Consider the following 27,066-nt stretch of genomic DNA (forward strand, 5'->3'; position numbering starts at 1 on the left):
ATGTAGAGACAAAATTTTGCCTGGGAATACAGTGGCTTTCAGCTATTGCTTTCAGTCCTTCTTAAGGTCTGCTACTTCTCTGCTCATGGGTTGAATAGAATCCCCTCTGTCTTTATACATACATTCTACTTTCCCTTAGGTGTTATTGAAACCAAAGAGCCCTAAGACAACTCCTATTGCATGTTCTGCACTTTCAGTGGTATATCAAAACTACATTAATACAGCTATGGAAATGTTTAGTGAAATATAAGGTATTTGAAGTACTCAGTGACTTATAGGAAATGATTACATAAAAAGGTTATGTAGAATACCTAGGTCAAGTAAAGTATTAAACTAGAAAAATAGTATTTCAAATATATAAATATAATTCATGATACCCATAACAAAGAGAAATAGCATAATCAGAAATATAAAATATATGTCATAAGAAGTGTTGCAATGTATTAGATGATAAAATCCTTAACAAGGGTAGATAGAAGAATCTTCAAATTGATACAGCTACCAACAGTATTGCACGTATATGTGAAACTCTAAGATTCCATAGAATAAAAGATGCCATATAAGTTCACTCTGCCATATACTTACTGGTTCTTATAAAAGTAACACTGTATTGGAAAATATGTATATATTTAAAAAGGACATAAAATCCTCCTCCTATAACCACCTAGAGGGCTATACTAGTAACATTCATGCATATGCCCTTTCAATCTTTTTCTTCACTTACAACTCATGTTGCTGTATTTGTGTCTAATAATGCTCATATAATGCTCATATAATCCAAAATAATTGTATTATTTTTTAATAACTGACAAAACCCACAGTGATCACCTAAAATATTCAACTTACTAAGTAAAACAAATTGTTTCTCCCCTAAACAGTTAGAAAGAAAACTCTATGAGGGCAGATTCCATTTTCTTAATCATTGTATCTCCCCACGCTTAGCCCCTAAGTAAATTTTTGTTAAAGGATATTTGCATAAATAGACAATCAACAGTTACATTCAAGGACACACATAAAATACATAGCACAAAATCAAATTCCTTAAAAATTAGTCATTTTAATAATGAAAACATGGATTCATAATATTACACATAAGAGCTCAGGTTTGGTTTGATATCTTCATAGCACTTGCTACAATTGTAACTAAGTAACTGCATATAATTAATTTAATGTTTTTATTCTCAGATAGACTATAAACCTCAAAGGCAGGGCTCATGACTGCTAATCTCACCTGCAGTGCCTGGCACACTAGTTGGCTCATAGTGTGGGCTCAAAAAATCCCTGTTGAATGAATGAATGGCTTACTCATCTAGTCTCATGGTTCCTAAACCTTCTTTTTAATTGTTGAATCCTTTATTCAAATTAAAGCAGATTAAAGAAGTGCTGTTCTGCTTTGAGGGGGCTTAGGGGCTTAGACTCCACCTTGCTGCCCCTTTTCCTTGCCACATACTGTGGTTCTTCAGGCACCAAGTGGAGCCACTAGGGCTCCTTAGAAAATGCTTTGTGATCCACTGAACCAGTCTAACTGCTTGGATTCTTTTCTGTAATGTTCGTACCAATTAATCATCTAACAGAAGCCTGAACCGTCTAACTCTGGGGAACTCACCCTGTTCTAAGACTACCTGTTTCCTTGTTGGACTGCCTCTAGATTAAGATTCTTTATTAAATTAAGCTGAAATCTTTTCTTTAGGACTTAGGACTATAGGACTATAGTCCTTAGGATAGTCCTTAGGACTATCATCTGGGATTGACAAGGACAAGTCTATTTTCTTCCACATTTCAAATTTCTAAGGTCACTATTATAGTCTTTTTATTTGCCCTCCTTTCCCTTTTATTTTTTTCTTCCTTGTTATTTTTATACTGATTATATGTATATGTACATTGATTATATGTTCATTATATTAACAACATAAAACAATATACTGTAGAAAATGAAAGTGTATTACATATATTATTTTAAAGTATCATGTAAAACAACAGTGTTACAACTTGCTTTTTTGATATATTTAAAATGCAACCAAAAGTGTAAATAATAATTTTTTAAAATCCATATTTTTACTACTCAAAGAACAGTAACTAATATATTGTCATAATTGCTTCTATTCCTTTTAAAGGAATAAACCTTACCAACAAAGCAAAATTCCTCTCTGGCAACTTCCCTCAGATGTATTCCCTTTCTTCCCCACTTAAACCAGTATTCTGAGTTTGTTGGGTATCCTTCAAATGTATTTTCATCCTTCTACAATACATTTGTGTGCACCTATACACCCAAACATAAATATATCTATGCTGTCCAGTACGTAGCCACTAGCCAGTGTGGTTATTTAAATTTAAATTAATTAAAAAAAATGTTTTAAAAATCAGTTCTTCTATTGCACTAACCATATTCCACGTGCTCAGTAGCCACATGTGACTAGCAGCTAGTATATTAGACAGTGCAGATATAGAACACATCCATCATTGCACTGAGCTCTGTTGTAATATATGTATTTTAGTATGTGCGTTTAAAATTTCACATAAGGTAGTACCCTGAGTATGTTTATCAAGCTGCTCTTTTTTTAAAAAAAAAAACTTGCCATTATGTTGTCAAGATCCACCCAAACTGACACGTAAGGAGGTCTAGTTTATTTATTTAAACTGGCATAGATCATTCCATTTTTTGGTAGAAAAAAATATATATAACACTTTTTAAAATCCATTTCTCCCCAATTGGACGTTGGAGTTGTTTTCATTCTTCTAGTTTAAACAATGCGTCAATGAACATTTTTCTCTGGAATGCGTATCTAAAAATGAAAATGCTCAGTCATAAGGTATGCACCTTTTCGGTTTTGCCAGATATTGCCAAAATACTCTCCCAAGTGGTTGTATCGACTTTACTCCCATGAGCAGTGCACTAAAAATTTCCCCATATCCTTGCCAACGTTTAATTATTGTCTACTAGTTTTTACCATTGGGTTGGTGAAAATGGAATTTTAGCGATATCCCATTGTTGTTGTTTTTTTTTTTTTTGCGGTACGCGGGCTTCTCCCTGTTGTGGCCTCTCCCGCTGCGGAGCACAGGCTCCGGACCGGACCTGCAGGCTCAGCGGCCATGGCTCACAAGCCTAGCTTCTCCGCGGCATGTGGGATCTTCCCCAACCGGGGCACGAACCCGTGTCCCCTGCATCGGCAGGCAGACTCTCAACCACTGCGCCACCAGGGAAGCCCTATCCCATTATTTTAATTGTCGTTTTGTGCTTATAGATGTGGTTAAACATTTTCACATATTTACTGAATGCTTAGATTTTATTTTTGTATATTGACTATACATATACTTTGCCCATTTCTCTATTGGAATTTTGCCTTTTTCTTAATGATTTATAGTAATTTATCACATTAAAACTTGCTTTTATTTTTTTACTCCGCATATGTATCTCACTAATATATCTTAGTCAGTTCATAGTGATCTGTTAAATTTTTTTTTTTTTTTTTTTTGGTAATGTCTACAATCGTACCCACTATAACTTGTTTAAATATTTCCCTTTTGATAGATATTTTGTTTATCTTCCGGATTTTGTTTTTGTTTTTTTTTGTGGTGTTACTGCACCACATTGACTACCACAGCCATTAATCTTGCTCACTGAATAGTTTTGGATCCTGGTGTTTGACTTCCTGTGTTGTCATATATCCAGTCCTGGCAGAGCATTTAATTTCCAGTGTGAGATCCTCCAGAGTCTTCTTTTCTCCTACTTCTTCAATCAGCAATGTTCCAGATGGCTAGTGCTTTGTCAGGGTCCTGGAGTGAGAATGATCAAGGCCTTTCTCCCCACTCTCCAGACATCCACATTAGACATATAACGTGAAAGAAAAATAAACATGTTTTGATCACAAATCACTAATATTTTGTGGTTGTTTGTCATGGCATAACCCAGATTCTCTTGATGGCCACCTATTTCTTATACTCAGTAGTTAAGAAACTTTTTTTTTTATAGGAAATAAGTTCATTTTTTCATAGAATTCTATGAGTCAAACAATCTTTAGAGGTCAGCTATTTCAATCCTCTGCCTACTAAATCATTTCCTAAATGATGAGTTCTAGAACCATGACAAATGGGTTAACAGCAAATTCCTTGGTCTTTAGTTTGTGGAACCCCACTCCTTCTACTGATCTTTTCATGAGTTGATGGACACTTTGATTATTTTTTCCACTTATTGGCTAATATGAATAATGCTATGAACATCCACGTACAAGTTTTTGTGTGGACATGTTTCCATTTCTCTTGGGTATACATACCTAGAAGTATATATGAGTTGCTGAGTCATATGAAAACTCATTAAGTTAACTTTTTGAGACCTGCCAAACTGCTTTCCAAAGTGGTTACATGATTTTACATTCCCACTGGCAAGTACTAAGGTTCAAATTTCTCCATGTCCTCACCAACACTTGTCATTGTCCATCATCTTTTTAACCATAGCCATTCTAGTGGGTGTGAAGTATCTCATGTGCTTTTGATTTGTATTTCCCTAGTGACTAATGATGTTGAGTACCTTTTCATTTACTTATTGGCCATTTGTATGTCTCCTTTGGAGAAATATCTGTTAAAATGCATTGCCTATTTTTAACTGAGTTGTCTTTTTATTATTGAATTATAAGAGTCTTTATATATTCTTGATACAAACCCCTATTTTCTCCCTTTCTGTAAATTGTCTTTTCACTGTCTTGATGATCTTCAAGTCACAAAAGTTTTAAATTTTGATGAAGTCTGACTTATCTAATTTTTCTTTTTTTCAATTGTGTTTTGGATGTCATATCTATTGCCTAACCCATGGTCATGAAGATTTGCTTTTACATTTTCTTTTAGGAGTATTATATTTTTAGCCCTGCATTTAAATCTATAATCAGTTTTGAATTAATTTTTATGTATGATGTTAAAAGGGTCCGACTTTATTATTTTGCATGTGAATACCCAGTTTTCCCAGCACCATTTGTTGAAAAGACTCTCTTCCCTTTCTTAAAACTGAAAATAGTTTTTTCCTGTTTACAGGTTTCTAGCACATTTCCTGAAAAGCTCAGCAGTTCTTCAAACCTCCCTGGCATTGGCTCATCTAAGTTATTCACAGGTTATTTTAGTATTCTCTGGGTTGTAAATGGCTTAAGGTCAAAAGATTTAATGTGCCTCCGAGGGGCTAGTTACTCTTATAATACCACTTTTTTAATTATGGTTTTTACCTCCTCATCCATGGTCTTCTATCATTTTCAATCTGAGAAACTTTTCCTGAAGTTTCTGAAACGAAACTGAATGAAATGAAAGGGGCAAAACATAGTTGAATGGATTTGCAGTCTCTCTTCTGTTAATTTATACCATTGACTCCAATACATTTAACTCCTCCTTTTTGTCCTCTTGTACCTAACAAAGATCTTTTGTCATCCTTAGGCTCTCCCCCAGCTTTCAGTTCATTGTAGACTTTATATTTTCTGTAAATCAATGATTCATCTATTAAAAATGGAAATATACTTTTTTGTCTAGTCAGCTCCTACCATATCCCATGGCACTAACTTATCAATACAGAACATAATTCCAATTTAAAATTTTTGATGTGAAAGAAATTAGTATAATCCATGCTTTTTTCCTTAAATTTTTATTTTGAAAAGTTTCAAACTTAGATAAAAATTTTAAAAAATATATAATGAGCACCCAACCATCCAGATTCACCCATTTTAAACATTCTGCCACATTTGCCTTCTCCCTCTCTTTCACATATATGTATATATATATATACATACATATATATAATAGTAAGTTGTAGACACAACTCTTCAGCCATAAATGTTTGACATAAAATTTCTAACATTAAGGACAATATTATCACATCTAAGAAAATTATAATTCCATTGTACTATCTGATATCTAGTCCATTTAAATTTGTGCTTTTGGCCACAAAAATCTCTCCTCCTTTTCCTTCTCCTTATTCTTTTTAAATCCAGGGTTGCATGTTGTTGTCATGTCTCTTTACTCTCTTTAATCTGGAATAATTTTTTTTTTTTTTTTTTTTTAGTTGAATTGGCTCATTTGAACAGCCCAGGCCAGGTTTCTGGTAGAAGATGCCACATTCTAGATTTATTTGCCTGTTTCCTTATGTTTTACTTGTTCCAACATCTCCTACATATCTTAGCCTTGGCACTCCTGACATCTTGGATCCGGTGGCTATCTTGTTCATTGCAGGATGTTTAACAGAATCCCCCTCCCACCAGATTGTGACAACCAAAATGTCTCCACACATGCCAAATGTGCCCAGGAGATGGGGGTGGGTTCGGGATCCACTTCCTGGTTGTGAACTACTGTCTAGAAGCTTGCTTAAATTCAGGTTAAACAATTTTGGAAAGAATATTTCTCAGATGACGTGTATTTCTAATTGCATTATATCACTAAGCACATAATATCAGATTGTGCCATTAGTGATTCTAGCCTTGATCACTTATTTAAGGCAATGATTATTTTTCTTTAAAGGTATGTTTTTCCCTTTTGTAAGAAGTAAGTTATGGCTTGATACTTTGAGACCATGTGAAGATTCTATACTCCTACAATCTTTCACCGAATGCCTTTTAGCATCCTCTGATGGACTCTGGCTGAATCAATTGAGATTGACTTGGAATATGGTGATTTTCTAATTCTATTGTTTGTTCTACATTTATTCTCTGGTATTTCTTTGAAAGAAAAGTTTCATCCCCCCTCCTTTTATTTATTTTTACTGGCACTCTGAATTCTTGCATTTTCTTTATCCTTTTTTAAAAATTCAACTATTGTAATTATTCTTTTTGATGCTCATATTATCCCAAATTCCTCCTAATCTTCGACCCATTCTTTAAAGCATTTCTTGAAGTAAGGAAATTTAGTGTTTTGTGGAGCATTTTATGAAAGTTATTTTAAGTACCACACAATGGTAAATTCTTATTGTACACACTGCATATGAGACCAAATGTGTAAAGCCTTCACATTTAACCAGCAAAGAATTCTGATGATTGGGATTTTTTTTTTTTTTTTTTTTTTTTTTTTGCGGTGTGCGGGCCTCTCACTGTTGTGGCCTCTCCCATTGCGGAGCACAGGCTCCGGACGCGCAGGCTCAGCGGCCATGGCTCACGGGCCCAGCCGCTCCGCGGCATGTGGGATCTTCCCAAACCGGGGCACGAACCCGTGTACCCTGCATTGGCAGGAGTACTCTCAACCACTGCGCCACCAGGGAAGCCCTGGGACAGCATATTACTTTCATAGTTAACAAGTTACACTAGTTGAAAAATTCAATTGGTAAGAGAAAATTCTACAACCAATAAAAATTATTAGCAATTTAATTTTGAGTCATCTATTTAGCTTCAGAATGGTAAATCTTTTCCTGACTCCTGGATATTTTGAATGGTGCCTATAAATTGAAATACACATGTAGTATATCTATGGACTAAACAGTGTATACTACTGCAAAATGTAGGGACAAGGATATAGTTATTTCTGATTTAAAAGTGCTTGGAAACATGTTTCATTAAAATCAGGATCTAAGCAACGTGCTTGGACACACATTTCAGTAGCATCACAGCTAAGCAAAGCATCGTGAAAAAATTTTGCATTAAGGGATTTAACTCCACCCAGTGTAATTATCCTCTTCCTTAACTGTCAGTTTCCTCCGCAGTCCCAGGAGCGGCTCTGCCCAATTCCGCAGTCTCTGCTCTAAGTCCACGTTGATGAGGCAGCCCCCGCTATAGGGTTGAAGGTTTTAACAGTCTCCCCAAATGACTTGCCACGTGGGACCAGAGCCACTCGATAGAATGTTTCTCCCCAGCAGCCACAAGACTGGAAAACCGGGGAGGGTGGAGCAAACTCTCAGTGAGCGTCTCCCGGGCCCAGCTCCCCTTCCGCCTGTTCCTCCGATTGGCTGGCGTGAGTCTCGGCCGCCCAATCGCGTTGGAGTGTCTCCTGCGCGGCTTGCGGCGCCGCCGCGCATGCCCACTCGAGAGCCGCCCCTACGCTTCAGTCCTCGGGAGAGCCAAAGAAGGGCACCGGCAAGCGGCGGGTGGGAACTGGGCCTGGCAGTGCCCGTGCCAATATCAGAGGGCCGTGCCGGGACCTGGATGGGCCCAGTGGGAGAACGACAGGAAAAACAAGCACCGACAGAACTACCCGATTTCCCCATATCCCTTAAGTGCAGGTTTTCCCTGGGTTGACCCATTCATTTTTATTGCAGTGTGGGAGTTGGACAGTCCGATTTAGCTGTGGGGAGTCGAAAAAATCCGATTATATTTCTTTTCTTTGTATCCGGGCAGATCGAAAAAGGGAGCAAATGGAGCGAATCTTAATAAAAAAGTAAACTTTTCTCCTGTGTGGAGTGGACTGGGAACACCCTTACTTTGACTTTCCCTGTACGAAATGTGGCCTTATTAGCGCATAACTGGAAGCGCTTTTCCGCCACCGCCCGAGCGTTTCAGCTCTAGCGCTGTCCTGCCCTCTCGGAGGTGGCCGCCTGTGGGCGCTGGAAACAGTGCCTTACTTTCTGCTGTACAAAGAACCGCCCCACTAGTTTCCACGGTGTGCAACTCAGAAAAGTGACCCCGAACGAAAAGCAACCGCCTTCGGCGGAGAGGCCGTGCCGTGCTCCTTACCGACAAACTGGCCCCGACGTGCAGGACCCGGCCTGTCCTAGGCGAATCGCCGCTGTCGGCGCGCCACAACCTCGCAGCCTCACGCCAGGCCGGCCCCTGCGGCCGCTAGGAAAACGCGGCTAGCGGAACCCGCACGCGGAAGCGCCGGGCGCACTGAGCATGCCCAGTTGCAGAGCCGACCAGAGGAGTTTTTTTCTTTTCTTTTCTTTTTTCTTTTTCTTTTCTTTTTTTTTTTTTTGGTCTCAAGCAGCAGGCCTTCTCCCCACCCCCACCCGAGCCCCCCACCACCCCCGGCCTAAGCAGCTACCATGGCCGAGGTCCCCGGCGCGGTGTTGTCCCAGGCGGGTTGGTAAGTGGCGAGTATAATCGGCCGCGGGCGCGGGCCGGGCCGGAGTAGGGTTGGGGTTGGGGCGGTGGGGTGCGTGTCGGGGTAGGCGGAGGCCGCCGCCCGCCCCCGGCCTCTCCCCGGGCCCTCCGGGCCGGCTCCGCCCCCGGCGCCACGCGGAGCCCAACGAGTCCCCCAGCTCCCCTCGGCGTAGCGGCGCGGCCTGGGCCCCGGGAGGCGGGCGGCGCGCCGGGGAGAGGCCTGGGGCCGCGGGCAGGGCGGCGGGGCGGGCGGCGACGCAGGCCCGAGCCGAGCCGCGCGGGCGGACCCTCAGCGCCACCGCGCCGCTCCGGGGGTTGTTGCCGCGGCTGGACGAGAGGAGGCGAGGGCTGGAGAACGGAGTGCGGCGGAGAGGGACGAGCACTGCCGGAGCCCGCGGGCCCGCGGGAAGTTGAGGGCACAGCACAGCCCGGGCTGTTGCCGGGCCGCCTCTCCGTCCTCCTTATTACAAAGTACAGGACGGAGCAGGGGAAAGCCGCCCTCTGCGGCACACACACAACTTCTGAAGCTGAGAATGACCATATTAACTCGTGTGGATGCTCCGTAGAAGTTTTCTTGAAAAGATGACGGTGTTCGGATTTTTAAAGACATGTCAAGATTTTAGGATCTGAAAACAATAAAAAAAAATTATGCGAATTAAGCAGTTTCTGCAACTTCGGCCATTAGGGTTGTAAACATCCAGTTTAATTTACTAACGCTTTAACAGGCCTGCATGGGCACAGTCGGGGATGAAGGGTGGGAAGGAGGTTGAAAAAGATTTGCCCCTGCTCTCTGGAAGTTCACTATCTTAGCGAAAAGAGGGGAAGGAGGCACTAAAACAACAAACACAAAAACGGGAAATTGTGGTAAACTGTACAGAGGTGCAGGCAAATGTGGTATGGAATTGGAGAGGAAGGAGAGTTAATTTCCTGGAGAAGTGGGCTTTGGGAGATGGTGAGGAAAAGGCTTTGTAGATATAGAGCCGCTGGAGATGAGGCACAGAGGTAGGAAAGTGCTTATTGGTTTGCAGAATTGATATTAGATCCCTATGGTTCCTCGAAGTAGAAGGGGGTCCAGTCAAGATTAAGACCTTAAAAGTTTGTGGCCAGGTTATGGAGCCTACAAGTGCCTAAAGAATGGATTTGATTTTGTGAATGAAATTTTTGATTAGAGGGCTGTAACACCTGTGTTTTGAAGACGCTGTGCCTGGCTCTACTGGCACCTCATTTTACAGGTGAAGAGATTGAGGCACAAAATTGTTAAGTAACTTTCCAAAAAAAATGACATAACTGGAAAGTGGTGGAGTTGAATGGTGAGCACAGAGGGGCTGGTTCCAGCTCTGGTGCTTTTAACTGTTACTGTTCTGACAGTTTTTGCTTTTAACTGTTACTGTTCTGACAGTTTTTGCTTAGAACACCATTGACATAACAAACTGTAGCGTTAAAAACTCACGTTTTTCAGTTTTATTATTGTTCTTCTAACTGGAATTTCTACATTCAGTTTGTTTACCTCACAACGCTATCCTGAAAAATCTCGGATCACTCTTTTTGAGTTTTTCCCCATTCTTCGTTTGATTAACCCTTAGTTCTTCAAACTAGTTGTATGAATTCGTTTACAGTCGTTTACTGCTTTCCAACATGATCCCACCTGTGTTAGAAAGGCCAGTCTCAATATTTTGATTCCAAACACATACTAAATTGTTTTTTGGACTCTAAGATCCTTAAGGGTGGGTAAACTGCATCTTATGTTTCTGTATATCTGTAATGCCAGGGAGCTCACTACCTTGTAGTTTCTTTTTTTTTGGATTTTTGAATTTTATTTTTTTATACAGCAGGTTCTTATTAGTTACCCATTTTATACATATTAGTGTATATATGTCAATCCCAATCTCCCAATTCATCCCACCACCGCACCCCCACCCCTGCCACTTTACCCCCTTGGTGTCCATACGTTTGTTCTCTACATTTGTGTTTCTATTTCTGTCCTGCAAACTGGTCCATCTGTGCCATTTTTCTAGGTTCCACATATATGCGTTAATATACGATATTTGTTTTTCTCTTTCTGACTTACTTCACTCTGTATGACAGTCTCTAGATCCATCCACGTCTCCGCAAATGACCCAGTTTCGTTCCTTTTAATGGCTGAGTAATATTCCATTGTATATATGTACCACATCTTTATCCATTCATCTGTCGATGGGCATTTAGATTGCTTCCATGACCTGGCTATTGTAAATAGTGCTGCAATAAACATTGGGGTGCATGTGTCTTTTTGAATTATGCTTTTCTCTGGGTATATGCCAAGGAGTGGGATTGCTGGGTCATATGGTAATTCTATTTTTAGTTTTTTCAGGAACCTCCATACTGTTCTCCATAGTGGCTGTATCAATTTACATTCCCACCAACAGTGCAAGAGGGTTCCCTTTTCTTCACACCCTCTCCAGCATTTGTTGTTTGTAGATTTTCTGATGATGCCCACTCTAACTGGTGTGAGGTGATACCTCATTGTAGTTTTGATTTGCATTTCTCTAATAATTAGTGATGTTGAGCAGTTTTTCATGTGCCGCTTGGCCATTTGTATGTTTTCTTTGGAGAAATGTCTATTTAAGTTTTCTTCCCATTTTTGGATTGGGTGGTTTGTTTTTTTAATATTGAGGTGCAGGTGCTGTTTATATGTTTTGGAGATTAATCCTTTGTCAGTTGCTTCATTTGCAAATATTTTCTGCTATTCTGAGAGTTGTCTTTTTGTCTTGTTTGTAGTTTCCTTTGCTTTGCAAAAGCTTTGAAGTTTCATTAGGTCCCATTTGTTTATTTTTGTTTTTATTTCCATTACTCTAGGAGGTGGATCAAAAAAGATCTTGCTGTGATTTATGTCGAAGACTGTATAGTGTCCATTTAGTTCTGTAATCCATTTTGAGTTTATTTTTGTGTATGGTATTAGGGAGTGTTCTGATTTCATTCTTTTACATGTAGCTGTCCAGTTTTCCTAGCACCACTTATTGAAGACACTGTCTTTTCTCCATTGTATATCCTTGCCTCCTTTGTCATAGATTAGTTGACCATAGGTGCGTGAGTTTGTCTCTGGGCTTTCTGTGCTGTTCCATTGATTTATATTTCAGTTTTTCTGCCAGTAACATAGGGTCTTGATTACTGTGGGTTTTGTAGTACAGTCTGAAGTAAGGGAGTCTCATTCCTCCAGCTCTGTTTTTTTCCCATAAGACTGCTTTGGCTATTCAGGGTCATTTGTGTCTCCATACAAATTTTAAGATTTTTTGTTCTAGTTCTGTAAAAAATGCCATTGGAAATTTGATAGGGATTGCAATGAATCTGTAGATTGCTTTGGGTAGTACAGTCATTTTCACAATATTGATTCTTCCAATCCAGGAACATGGTATATCTCTCCATCTGTTGGTATCATCTTTAATCTCTTTCATCAGTGTCTTATAGTTTTCTGCATACAGGTCTTTTGTCTTCATAGGTAGGTTTATTCTTAGGTATTTTATTCTTTTTGTTGCAGTGGTAAATGGGAGTGTTTCCTTAATTTCTCTTTCAGATTTTTCATCATTAGTGTATAGGAATGCAAGAGATTTCTGTGCATTAATTTTGTATCCTGCAACTTTACCAAATTCATTGTTTAGCTCTAGTAGTTTTCTGGTGGCATCTTTAGGATTCTCTATGTATAGTATCATGTCATCTGCAGACAATGACAGTTTTACTTCTTCTCTTCCAATTTGTATTCCTTTTATTTCTTTTTCTTCTCTGATTGCCATGGCTAGGACTTCCAAAATTATGTTGAATAAGAGTGGCAAGAGTAGACATCCTTGTCTTGTTCCTGATCTTAGGCGAAATGGTTTCAGTTTTTCACCATTGAGAATGTTGTTTGCGGTGGGTTTGTCACACATGGCCTTTATTATGTTGAGGTAGGTTCCCCCTATGCCCACGCTCTGGAGAGTTTTTTTGTCATAAATGGGTGTTGAATTTTGTCAAAAGCATTTTCTGCATCTATTGAGATGATCATATGGTTTTTATTCTTCAGTTTGTTAATATGGTGTATCACATTGATTGATTTGCGTATATTGAAGAATCCTTGCACCCCTGGGTTAAATCCCACTTGATCATGGTGTATGATCCTTTTAATGTGCTGTTGGATTCTGTTTGCTAGTATTTTGTGGAAGATTTTTGCATCTATATTCATCAGTGATATTGGTCTGTAATTTCCTTTTTTGTAGTATCTTTGGTTTTGGTATCAGGGTGAGGGTGGCCTCATAGGTTGAGTTTGGGAGTGTTCCTTCCTCTGCAGTTTTTTGGAAGAGTTTGAGAAGGATGGGTTTAGCTTTTCTCTAAATGTTTGATAGAATTCACCTGTGAAGCCATCTGGTCCTGGATTTTTGTTTCTTGGGAGATTTTTAATCACAGTTTTAATTTCATTACTTGTGATTGGTCTGTTCATATTTTCTATATCTTCCTGGTTCAGTCTTGGAAGGTTATACCTTTCTAAGAATTTGTCCATTTCTTCCAGGTTGTCCATTTTATTGGCAAAGAGTTGCTTGTAGTAGTCTCTTAGGATGCTTTGTATTTCTGCAGTGTCCATTGTAACTTCTCCTTTTTTATTTCTAATGTTATTGATTTGAGTCCCCTCCCTCTTTTTCTTGATGAGTCTGGCTAATGGTTTATCTATTTTGTTTATCTTCTCAAAGAACCAGCTTTCAGCTTTATTGATCTTTGCTATTGTCTTCTTTGTTTCTATTTCATTTATTTCTGCTCTGATCTTTATGATTTCTTTCCTTCTACTAATTTTGGGTTTTGTTTGTTCTTCTTTCTCTAGTTCCTTTAGGTGTAAGGTTAGATTGCTTATTTTAAATTTTTCTTGTTTCTTGAGGTAGGCTTGTATAGCTATAAACTTCCATCTTAGATCTGCTTTTGCTGCATCCCATAGGTTTTGGATCGTTGTGTTTTCGTTGTCATTTGTCTCTAGGTATTCTTTGATTTCCTGTTTGATTTCTTCAGTGATCTCTTGGTTATTTAGTAACGTATTGTTTAGTCTCCATGTGTTTTTGTTTTTTACGTTTTTTTCCCCTGTAATTGATTTCTAATATCATAGCATTGTGGTCAGAAAAGAAGATGCTTGATATGATTTCAAGTTTCTTAAATTTACTGAGGCTTGATTTGTGACCCAAGATATGATCTATCCTGGAGAATGTTCCGTGTGCACTTGAGAAGAAAGTGTAATCTGCTGTTTTTGGATGGAATGTCCTATGAATATCAATTAAATCTATCTGATCTATTGTGTCATTTAAAGTTTGTGTTTCCTTATTAGTTTTCTGTTTGGATGATCTGTCCATTGGTGTAAGTGAGGTGTTACAGTCCCCCACTATTATTATTTTACTGTCGATTTCTTCTTTTATAGTTGTTAGCAATTGCCTTATGTATTGTGGTGCTCCTTTGTTGGGTGCATATATATTTATAATTGTTATATCTTCTTTCTGGATTGATCTGTTGATAATTATGTAGTGTTCTTCCTTGTCTCTTGCAACATTTTTTATTTTTAATTCTATTTTATCTGATATGAGTATTGCTACTGCAGCTTTCTTTTGATTTCCATTTGCATGGTATATCTTTTTCCATCCCCTCACTTTCAGTCTGTATGTGTCCGTAGGTCTGAAGTGGGTCTCTTGTGGACAGCATATATATGGTTCTTGTTTTTGTACCCATTCAGCGAACCTGTGTCTTTTGGTTGGAGCATTTAATCTGTTTATGTTTAAGGTGATTATTGATATGTGTGTTCCTATTACTGTTTTTTAATTGTTATGGGTTTGTGTTTTGTAGATCCTTTTCTTCTCTGTGTTTCCCACTTAGAGAAGTTCCTTTAGCATTTGTTGTAGAGCTGGTTTGGTGGTGCTGAATTCTCTTAGCTTTTGCTTGTCTGTAATGCTTTTGGTTTCTCCATCAGATCTGAATGAGATCCTTGCCGGGTAGAGTAATCTTGGTTGTAGGTTCTTCCCTTTCATCACCTTAAGTATATCATGCTACTCCCTTCTGGCTTGTAGAGTTTCTGCTGAGAAATCAGCTGTTAACCTTATGGGAGTTCCCTTGTATGTTATTTGTTGTTTTTCCCTCTTTGTTCTCAATTTTTCTTTGTCTTTAATTTTTGTCAGTTTGATTACTATGTGTCTCGGCATGTTTCTCCTTGGGTTTATCCTGCCTGGGACTCTGCACTTCCTGGACTTGGGTGGCTGTTTCATTTCCCATGTTAGGGAAGTTTTGGACTATAATCTCTTTCAATATTTTCTTGGGTCATTTCTCTCTCTCTCGTCTTTCTGGGACCCCTATAATGTGAATGTTGTTGTGTTTAATGTTGTCCCAGAGGTCTCTTAGGGTGTCTTCATTTCTTTTCATTCTTTTTTCTTTATTCTGTTCTGTGGCAGTGAATTCCAGCATTCTGTCTTCCGGGTCACTTACCCGTTTTTCTGCCTCAGTTATTCTGCTATTGATTCCGTCTAGTGTATTTTTCATTTCATTTGTATTGTCCATCTTTGTTTGTTCTTTAACTTTTCTAGGTCTTTGTTAAACATTTCTTGCATCTTCTTGACCTTTGCCTCTATTCTTTTTCCGAGGTCCTGGATCATCTTCACTTATCATTACTCTGAATTATTTTTCTGGAAGGTTGCTTATCTCCACCTTATTTAGTTGTTTTTCTGGGGTTGTATCTTGTTCTTTCATCTGGTACATAGCCCTCTCCTTTTTCATCTTGTCTATCTTTCTGTGAATGTGGTTTTTGTTCCACAGGCTGCAGGATTGTAGTTATTCTTGCTTCTGCTGTCTGCCCTCTGGTGGATGAGGCTATCTAAGAGGCTTGTGCAGGCTTCCTGATGGCAGGGACTGGTGGTGGGTAGAGCTCAGTAAAAGTTTAATCTGCTTGTCTGCTGATGGGTGGGGCTGGGTTCCCTCCCTGTTGGTGGTTTTGCCTGAGGCGACCCAACACTGGAGGCTGCCCTGCTCTTTGATGGGGCTGACGTGGGACTCTGGGAGGGCTCATGCCAAGGAGTACTTCCCAGAACTTCTGCTGCCAGTGTCCTTGTCCTCACGGTGAGCCACAGCCACCCCCTGCCTCTGCAGGAGACCCTCCAACTCTAGCAGGTAGGTCTGGTTCAGTCTCCTATGGGGTCACTGCTCCTTCACCTGGGTCCCGATGCACACACTACTTTGTGTGTGCCCTGCAAGAGTGGAGTCTCTTTTTCCCCCCGTCTTGTCGAAGTCCTGAAATAATCCCCCTAGCCTTCAAAGTCTGATTCTCTAGGAATTTATCCTCCTGTTGCCGGACCCCCAGGTTGGGAAGACTGATGTGGGGCTCAGAACCTTCACTCCAGTGGGTGGACTTCTGTGGTATAAGTGTTCTCCAGTTTGTGAGTCACCCACCCAGCAGTTATGGGATTTGACTTTATTGTGATTGTGACCGTCCTACCGTCTCTTTGTGCCTTCTCCTTTGTCTTTGTATGTGGGGTATCTTTCTTCCTGAGTTCCAGTGTCTTCCTGTCAATGATTGTTCAGCAGTTAGTTGTGATTCCGGTGCTCTTGCAAGAGGTTGTGAGTGCACGTCCTTCTACTCCGCCATCTTGAACCTATCTCCTACCTTGTATATTCTTGATAAAGTCTGATAGAAATGGACCTTGGATGCCCATGCTCCTGCCAGTCAGAATTCTCTAACCAGGGTCTCTACCCAAGCTTAGTGTTCTTCCTGTCTTTGTTATTTTGTCATAAACCCTCAGCAATGTTATATTGTGACATTTGCCACTTTGTGTTGCAGTTTATCTGTTTACATGTTTCTTACTCTAGAGTGCTCCTTTTGTGTGTCAGGGACTCATAAAGGCAGGAGAAACCTGTGGGGCTAACAAGACTATATATCTACAAGTTTGGGAGTAATTCCTGATGGGCCTTGAACCCACTAGACTTGTGAAGAAAACAAGAGGATGTCCCAGTCTTATCCGTGACTTGTATTAGATCTTATATTTAAGTAGATATTTGTTATGTTAACATACAGAATCTCAAAGGTGTATGCAGAGAAGAGTACTGGAAGGAGAATTTTTGACCATAGAGCAGCTTTGACCAACTCATTCCAGTTCTGACATCCTGAGTTTCCTTTGACTCTTGGTATTCTCTGTTATTGTCGCTGACAAAATCATTTTTTTAGTACTTAGTACTCACTTAATTATTTGCAGGACCTCAAAAGTAATAGATGCTAAAGCACTTAAACTATTATTATCTGTTTTGTCAGTTTCACCTAAAATAGCAGGTTAGGGAAATATTGAGTGCTGAAAAGCTTATGTTTCTGAAAATGTGATCTTCATGGGGTGCAGGTGATCTGTATAGACTGATCTATATTCTAGTTTATGTTATTTTTTGAGCTCATTTTTTTCTTTTAAGTCTTTAATCTTCATTATAACCCCCATAAAAATCTATATTTTAAAATGTAACTCCCAATAGGAGCCACCTTGGCTGACTTTACAATAATGTTCTTCCTTAGTAGCCAGTAGCATGGAAGGTGTTAGGTTTGCTGATCTGAACTGAAAAGTTCTAGAAACTTTTCCAGTATAGTGATTATGTTTAAATATTGCAGGAAATCGTACATTGGTCCTTTGTAATGCTTACTTATATGCATGGAATAACTACTGAGAGAAGATATTTGACTCTAGATTTGTCTGCATAACAGATTTACTTCACTCTTTGCCTTTTTTTTTTTTTCTCTTGAGATTTCCTTAAGGGTGAATTTTGTACTTCTATTAACCTTTTGGATTTTTTTTTAAAGCCTTTCAGAACTTTTTTTTTTAATAGAAACATGTTAAGGAAACATAATCAACTGTGTTTAATTTTGAAAAAGTCTTTTTTTAAATAGAATTAGTGATTGTATAGCTTAACTCCCTCAGTGTGCAAATAAGGAAGCTGAAACACTGGTATCAACAGTTTGCTCAGAGATACAAGCGGCAGAACCATGAATACAGCCCAAATGTCTGGAATAAAGATTCAGTACTGATTTCCACTGAGTCCTGGTGACCATGTTTAATTTAAATTGTTTGTCAAATATAACACATTTGAAAATTGAAAATTGGATTAAAGCATTTTTTGTGATGTGTAAATTTCCTTTCCTCTTTGGGAAAGATAGGTGCTTATACTGAGGAGTGATGCTGTTGGAATCAAAGAAACCTTTACCTTTTGGTGGTTCACCTAATTGCTGATTAGGCTTATCTAAAAATCTGTTTAATTCTGTATTTTTTGAAGTCTAAGAATATCTGAAAAAGTAAGGCACTCTGTTGCATGTGTTTGCCTTACCCAGCAGTTTTGAGTTGAAGAAACCATAAGGAAGCATTAGAAGTAGTGTGTTTCCATTTTATTCTGAAAGAACATATTTTCTAAGAAACCCTGGGTTTCTAACATCTGAAGTTTAACTTGGTTGTGCTTTGAGGTGGGTTTTTTTTTTTTTTTTGGTGGGTAGGGCGAAGTTGGAGGGGTAAGAGAGGGTGAACATAAAGGTCTTCTTATCTTGTCCCCCTTGAATTTCACCTTCCCTTTTGGAGTTATCTCTCCTTGATTACTGGTACTACCCCCAAACTGATATCCTCTGGCCCAAGTGTATACCAAACTTCACTCCCTTGGTTTCACCTTTGAACAACTAAGAAAGGCTACAAGTATAAATGTCTTTATCAAAACACTACTAGAGGAGAATATTTATTTATGGGATAAATGGAGAAAAGAAGATGCACAATGGCAGCATAGATTATAAAGTGATGGTTCTCTTGTCTTGAGGAGCATGCCCTGCTATTCCACATATTGCCTTGAGATAGCTGCTTCAGAGAGGTGGGACAACTTCAGGATATTTTGCTGGGATTTCTGATTCTTAGCTTTTGACCTGCCCACAGATGGAGAGCTGTTTTTTACATCCCATCACCTAGAAACTTCGTCCAAAACACATCAAGACCAAGAAAGTCAGATTCCTGTTGTGTAGCCACCCCTGCACTTATCTTGTTTTTTTTTTTTTTTTCTGAGAAACACGCCAATTCCCCAGGAGATTGCTGGTAAATGAGCTCAATCTTCAAGTGAGAAATGCTCTTTGTAGCATCATAAATATAACTAAACCTTCATATAATATATTGTTGGTAATAGTCATGCATAAGAGTTTATGCAAAGGGTATCAGAAGTTTTGTTCCCTCATATTATTCCAGCATAACTCTTAGGCATAAGTGTATTTGTAAAGAATTTTGGTAGTTCTTTCTAAGGTTATGTGCTAAGTGCAGGATTCTTTTATTTTCTAGAATTATAAAATACTTCATCATTACCACTTTGATTTACATGTATTCTTGGTACTCTCTTTTGGAAAGGATCAGAAACATTAAGACACTTTTTAGGTGAAACAGAATAATAGACTGTGCTGAAGAACACTAGAAGAAACCAGCTGCTTTATATTTGGTTTTGGGGAGAGCTTATTGGAGACATCTTTCCATTTTGAAATATTTCCTGTTTTTTTAATGAGCATTTGTTATTGTATCTTTGGTTTATGTTGTTTGTGAAGTTATAATGTTCAAATGTAATAAGTGTTGTTGACCGTCTGTCTCAAAATATGTTACATATTACCTGGTTGCTTCTGTTGATATTGTAAAGTGTCGTTAATAAACAAAAAAGACTGTGTATTCTGTTAAACTGTGCAAGTTTTCAGGTTCGAAGGTGCTATTTGCAGTATTTTTTTTGGTGAATAACCTATAAATCTAGTTTTAACTGCCTGTCTTTGACTGCCTCAAGCATAAAGGGGGTATAAAAAGAAACTTGCTACCTCAGCAAGTTGAAAATAATTTTCTCCTCATACAGCAGCATTTGCTAGATCGAGTAAAAATTGCATAGTAACATTTCAAGAGCCATAAAGATATAACATATATATTTTTTGACAAAACAACAATATTGGCATTTTGTCTTATCATGTTAAGTCCCATGTGTCTAGAAATTCTGACTTTTTGAAAGGTATAGAATCTGGAACTAGCTGAAGAACACTTTATCTCTGTATAAGTTTTAGAAGAAGCAGACTGCACTTTCAGCAATGCAAAATTTTTCTCGTAAAAGTTGAGAAAACATTGTGAAGTCATAGAATGACAAAGAAAAGCAGAGAGATAGCAGGAAATGTGTGGTGATAAAGTAATAAAGTGAGTCAAAGATACTCATAGCAGAAGCACATTGCGATGTAGAGAAAGAGGAAAGAACAACATTGTGCTCTGAGGCTGGACAGAGCCTACATGTACCTTAGTACTGTAATCTCTGCATGTTTCACACCCTTGCTCGATGGGTGTGAGTCTGTGTGCAAATGTGAGCGCTTCTCACTCATTTTACAGTTTTACAGCCTTTAACGTGGAGACAAATAGCTACCTTCATCTTAGTATAGTGCTACTGAAGGTATGATATCTTTACAACAATAAGTAAGTCTTTGCAGTAATGCAGGGAAATATGTAATCCTATAGTAATGTGTATACTGAAATACAAGTAGTAAATATTTGTACCTCTTATACACAAGGCACTGTGTTTGTTGTTAGGATGATGTACAAGACAGGCAGAATTTAAACATTTTATACACTGGTATTTTGCTTCCAGGGTGTTGTTGAGAGCAGTTAACCCCCACTTGGGAAGTATGAAAGGCTTTCTAGAACTAGTGATGTATAAGTAGGGTATGTTATATATGCCAACTCAATATGGTGTCTAGTCTTTGTCTATGAAAAAAAACAAGGCAGATTCATTGATGTACTCATTCATCAAATAATTATTGAACATCTTTTTGTGGCAGGCACTTTCTATTTTTTTTTATTCAGGGTTCTACTGCATTTTCACTCACTTTCCTGAAATTAGAGAAAGAACTAGATCAGGTCGAGGAAAAACGTTTTCCTTTTATTACAAAGTAGTATTTATTTTTTTTTTTGAGTTGAATAATATATATTATTTTATACTGCAGGTTCTTGTTAGTCATCAGTTTTATACACATCAGTGTATAAATGTCAATCCCAATCACCCAATTCATCACACAACCACCTCCACCCCCCTCACGGCTTTCCCCGCTTGGTGTCCATACATTTGTTCTCTACATCTGTGTCTCAATTTCTGCCCTGCAAACCAGTTAATCTGTACCATTTTTCTAGGTTCCACATATATGCGTTAATATACGATATTTGTTTTTCTCCTTCTGACTTACTTCATTCTGTATGACAGTCTCTAGATCCATCCACGTCTCAACATATGACCCAATTTCGTTCCTTCTTATGGCTGAGTAATATTCCATTGTATATATGTACTACAACTTCTTTATCCATTTGTGTGTTGATGGGCATTTAGGTTGCTTCCATGACCTGGCTATTGTAAATAGTGCTGCAATGAACATTGGGGTGCATGTGTCTTTTTGAATTATGGTTTTCTCTGGGTATATGGCCAATAGTGCTATTTCTGGATCATATGGTAATTCTAGTTTTAGATTTTTCTTTTTTCTTTCTTTTTTTTTTTTTTTTTTGTGGTACGCGGGCCTCTCACTGTTGTGGCCTCTCCTGTTGCGGAGCACAGGCTCTGGACGCACAGGCTCAGTGACCACGGCTCACGGGCCCAGCCGCTCCGTGGCATCTTCCCGGACTGGGGCACGAACCCGTGTCCCCTGCATCGGCAGGCGGACTCTCAACCACTGTGCCACCAGGGAAGCACTATTTTTAGGTTTTTAAGGAACCTCCATACTGTTCTCCTTAGTGGCTGTGTCATTCCCACCAACAGTGCAAGAGGGTTCCCTTTTTTTCACACCCTCTCCAGCATTTGTTGTTTGTAGGTTTTCGGATGATGCCCATTCTAACTGGTGTGAGGTGATACCTCATTGTAGTTTGATTTGCATTTCTCTAATAATTATTGATGTTGAGCAGTTCTTCATGTGCTTCTGGGCCATCTGTATGTCTTCTTTGCAGAAATGTCTATTTAGTTCTTCTGCCCATTTTTGGATTGGGTTGTTTGTTTTTTTAATATTGAGCTGCATGAGCTATTTATGTATTTTGAAGATTAATCCTTCGTTGATTCGTTGGCAAATATTTTCTTCCATTCTGAGGGTTGTCTTTTCGTCTTGTTTATGGTGTCCTTTGCTGTGCAAAAGCTTTGAAGTTTCATTAGGTCCCATTTGTTTATTTTTGTTTTTATTTCCATTACTCTAGGAGGTGGATGAAAAAAGATCTTGCTGTGAGTGTTTTTCAAAGAGTGTTCTTCCTATGTTTTCCTCTAAGAGTTTTATAGTGTCTGGTCTTACATTTAGGTCTGTAATCCATTTTGAGTTTATTTTTGTGTATGGTGTTAGGGACTGTTCTGATTTCATTCTTTTACATGTAGCTGTCCAGTTTTCCCAGCACCACTTATTAAAGAGACTGTCTTTTCTCCATTGTATATCCTTGCCTCCTTTGTCATAGATTAGTTGACCATAGGTGCGTGGGTTTATCTCTGGGCTGTCTATCTTGTTCCATTGATCTATGTTTCTGTTTTTGTGCCAGTACCGTATTGTCTTGATTACTGTAGCTTTATAGTATGGTCTGAAGTCAGGGAGTCTGATTGCTCCAGCTCCGTTTTTTCCCCTCAAGACTGCTTTGGCTATTTGGTGTCTTTTGTGTCTCCATCCAAATTTTAATATTTTTTGTTCTAGTTCCATAAAAAATGCCATTGGTAATTTGATAGGGATTGCATTGAATCTGTAGATTGCTTTGGGTAGTAGAGTCATTTTCACAATATTGATTCTTCCAATCCAAGAACATGGTATATCTCTCCATCTGTTGGTATCATCTTTAATCTCTTTCATCAGTGTTTTATAGTTTTCTGCATACAGGTCTTTTGTCTCCCCAGTTAGGTTTATTCCTAGGTATTTTATTCTTTTTGTTGCAGTGGTAAATGGGAGTGTTTCCTTAATTTCTCTTTCAGATTTTTCATCATTAGTGTATAGGAATGCAAGAGATTTCTGTGCATTAATTTTGTATCCTGCAACTTTACCAAATTCATTGATTAGCTCTAGTAGTTTTCTGGTGGCATCTTTAGGATTTTCTATGTATAGTGTTACATCATCTGCAAACAGTGACAGTTTTACTTCTTTTCCAATTTGTATTCCTTTTATTTCTTTTTCTTCTTTGATTGCTGTGGCTAGGACTTCCAAAACTATGTTGAATAATAGTGGCAAGAGTGGACATCCTTGTCTTATTCCTGATCTTGGACGAAATGGTTTCAGTTTTTCACCATTGAGAATGATGTTTGCTGTGGGTTTTGTCATATATGGCCTTTATTATGTTGAGATAGGTTCTCTCTGTGCCCACTTTCTGGAGAGTTTTTATCATAAATGGGTGTTGAATTTTATCAAAAGCTTATTCTGCATCTATTGAGATGATCATATGGTTTTTATTCTTCAATTTGTTAATATGGTGTATCACATTGATTGATTTGCGTATATTGAAGAATCCTTGCACCCCTGGGTTAAATCCCACTTGATCATGGTGTATGATCCTTTTAATGTGCTGTTGGATTCTGTTTGCTAGTATTTTGTGGTTGATTTCTGCATCTATATTCATTAGTGATATTGGTCTGTAATTTTCTTTTTTTGTAGTATCTTTGGCTGCTTTTGGTATCAGGGTGATGGTGGCCTCATAGAATAAGTTTGGGAGTGTTACTTCCTCCGCAATTTTTTGGAAAGTTTGAGAAGGATGGGTGTTAGCTGTTCTCTAAATGTTTGATAGAATTCGCCTGTGAAGCCATCTGGTCCTGGACTTTTGTTTGTTGGAAGATGTTTAATCACAGTTCCAATTTCAGTGCTTGTGATTGGTCTGTTCATATTTTCTATTTCTTCCTGATTCAGTCTTGGCATGTTGTGCATTTCTAAGAATTTGTCCATTTCTTCCAGGTTGTCCACTTTATGGCATACAGTTGCTTGTAGTAGTCTCTTAGGATGCTTTTTATTTCTCTGGTGTCTGTTGTACGTCTCCTTTTTCATTTCTAATTTCATTGATTTGAGTCCTCTCTGTCTTTTTCTTGGTGAGTCTGGCTAATGCTTTATCAATTTTGTTTAACTTCTCAAAGAACCAGCTTTCAGCTTTATTGATCTTTGCTATTGTCTTCGTTGTTTCTCTTTCATTTATTTTTGCTCTGATCTTTATGATTTCTTTCCTTCTGCTAACTTTGGGATTTGTTTCTTTTTCTTTCTCTAGTTCCTTAGGCATAAGGTTAGATTGTTTGAGATTTTTCTTGATTCTTGAGGTAGGCTTGTATAGCTATAAACTTCCCCTTAGAACTGCTTTTGCTGCATCCCATAGGTTTTGGATTGTTGTGTTTTCATTGATTTGTCTTTAGGTGTTTTTTGATTTCCTCTTTGATTTCTTCAGGGATCTCTTGGTTATTTAGTAACGTATTGTTTAGCCTCCACGTTTTTGTGTTTTTTACATTTTTTCTCTGTAATTCATTTCTAATCTCATAGCGTGGTCAGAAAAGATGCTTGATATGATTTCAGTTCTCTTAAATTTACTGAGGCTTGATTTGTGACCCAAGATGTGATCATCCTGGAGAATGTTCTGTGTGCACTTGAGAAGAAAGTTTAATCTGCTGTTTTTGGATGGAATGTCCTATAAATATCAATTAAATCTATCTGGTCTGTTGTGTCATTTAAAGCTTCTGTTTCCTTATTTATTTTCATTTTAGATGATCTGTCCATTGGTGTTAGTTAGGTGTTAAAGTCCCCTACTATTATTGTGTTACTGTCGATTTCCTCTTTTATAGCTGTTAGCATTTGCCTTATGTATTGAGGTGCTCCTATGTTGGGTGCATATATATTTATAATTGTTATATCTTCTTCTTGGATTGATCCCCTGATCATTATGTAGTGTCCTTCATTGTCTCCTGTAACATTCTTTATTTTAAAGTTTATTTTATCTGATATGAGTATTGCTACTCCAGCTTTCTTTTGATTTCCATTTGCATGGAATATCTTTTTCCATCCCCTCACTTTCAATCTGAATGTGTCCCTAGGTCTGAAGTGGGCCTCTTGTAGACAGCATATATATGGGTCTTGTTTTTGTATACATTCAGCAAGCCTGTGTCTTTTGGTTGGAGCATTTAATCATTCACATTTAGGGTAATTTTCAATATGTATGTTCCTATGCCCATTTTCTTAATTGTTTTGGGTTTGTTTTTGTAGGTCCTTTTCTTCTCTTGTGTTTCCCACTTAGAGAAGTTCCTGTAGCATTTGTTGTAGAGCTGGTTTGGTGGTGCTGAATTCTCTTAGCTTTTGCTTGACTATAAAGGTATGGATTTTTCCACTGAATCTGAATGAGATCCTTGCCGGGTAGAGTAATCTTGGTTGTAGGTTCTTCCCTTTCATCACTTTAAGTATATCATGCCACTCCCTTCTGACTTGTAGAGTTTCTGTTGAGAACTCAGCTGTTAACCTTATGGGAGTTCCCTTGCATGTTCTTTGTCGTTTTTCCCTTGCTGCTTTTAATAATTTTTCTTTGTCTTTAATATTTGCCATTTTGATTACTATGTGTCTCGGCATGTTTCACCTTGGGTTTATCCTGTGTGGGACTCTCTGCACTTCCTGGACTTGGGTGGGTATTTCCTTTCCCATGTTAGGGAAGTTTTGGACTATAATCTCTTCAAATATTTTCTCTGGTCCTTTCTCTCTCTCTTCTTCTGGGACCCCTCTAATGCGAATGTTGTTGCATTTAATTTTGCCCCAGTTGTCTTTTAGGCTGTCTTCATTTCTTTTCATTCTTTTTTCTTTATTCTGTTCCACAGCAGTGAATTCCACCATTCTGTCTTCCAGGTCACTTATCCTTTCTTCTTCCTCAATTATTCTGCTATTGATTCCTTCTAGTATAGTTTTCATTTCAGTTATTGTATTGTTCATCTGTGTTTGTTCATTGTTTAATTCTTTTAGGTCTTTGTTAAACATTTCTTGCATCTTCTCGATCTTTGCCTGCATTCTTTTTCCGAGGTCCTGGATCATCTTCACTATCTTTGTTATGAATTTTTTTTAGGAAGGTTGCCGATCTCCACTTCATTTAGTTGTTTTCTGGGGTTTTATCTTGTTCTTTCATCTGGTACATAGCCCTCTGCCTTTTCATCTTGTTTATCTTTCTGTGCATGTGGTTTTTGTTCCACAGGCTGCAGGATTGTAGTTCTTCTTGATTCTGCTGTCTGCCCTCCAGGCACTTTCTTTTGGTATGATCAGGTGTAGTCTTAGGGGAGAAAGCCATTAATTATATATTCAAACATATTGCATCCATAAAATATATTAGAGAGGAGAAGGGATATGGCTCCATAAGAGCATATAAAAGGGAAATTTGGTGTCTTCCTGGTGGTCAGAGAATGCTTCTATGAGACCTGGAGGATAAGTGGCAATTAGACCAAGTAGGGGGAAAGCAGCATATGCGGAGATCATATGGCAGTAGGGAGCATGGTGAGTACAAAGGACTGAATTACCAGTATTAATGGAGATCAAGGCAGAGAGGCAGTATAGTAAGGTGGGACTGGGAGATACCCAGGGACTAGATCATGTAGCTTGGGCCTTGTAGGTCACGGTAAGTTTCATTTTTATTTTTAGGCAACAGAAATCAGTCGTAAAGTTTTATTAGGGGGTGGGAGGATTGAAGTAGGAACGAGATCTTAGTTACATTTTGAGGTATGCTTGCATTGAAGAAAATGGATTGGAGCTAGGTAAGAGTAGATGGACGGAATGGTGGTGATGATTGAGATGGAGAGCAGTAGATTGATTTGAGTGATAATTTATGAGGTAAAATCGACAGAACTTTATGTGAGTAAGAGAGAAGGAAGTGTCAAGGGTTTGATTTCTTGGTTTCTGGCTTGTATACCTGAACTGAATACGGTACAGTTAGACTATTAGAAGAAGACCACATTCTTGAGGGGTGGATCTTGAATCAAAGTTGGACATTATTTGAGTGTGAAGTGCCTTTGAGTCATCTAAAGTAAGATGTCAGTTGGGCATTAGGAAATATTGGGCTGGCCAAAAAGTTCATTTAGGTTTTTCTGTAACAGCTTAGAAGCG

General features: G+C 38.5%; 1 protein-coding gene across 3 annotated transcripts in view; it reads left to right on the plus strand.

The window, feature by feature from the left end:
- The first annotated feature begins 8,904 nt into the window (after positions 1 to 8,904).
- The window catches only part of TDRD3 (tudor domain containing 3), a 201,138-nt gene continuing 182,976 nt past the window's right edge, over positions 8,905 to 27,066 (plus strand). For 2 of the 3 annotated variants that reach the window (XR_009536768.1, XM_060129155.1), the window contains exon 1: positions 8,905 to 8,973. Coding sequence is in view for 1 of the 3 variants with exons in the window: in XM_060129155.1 (XP_059985138.1) it covers positions 8,933 to 8,973 (41 nt within the window). In the remaining 2 variants the exon portion in view is untranslated. The remainder of the gene's footprint in view (positions 8,974 to 27,066) is intronic. The other variant, XM_060129159.1, reaches the window with a different exon arrangement.

Source organism: Lagenorhynchus albirostris, chromosome 18, assembly GCF_949774975.1.
Source record: "Lagenorhynchus albirostris chromosome 18, mLagAlb1.1, whole genome shotgun sequence".
Classification (NCBI taxonomy): Eukaryota; Metazoa; Chordata; class Mammalia; order Artiodactyla; family Delphinidae; genus Lagenorhynchus; species Lagenorhynchus albirostris.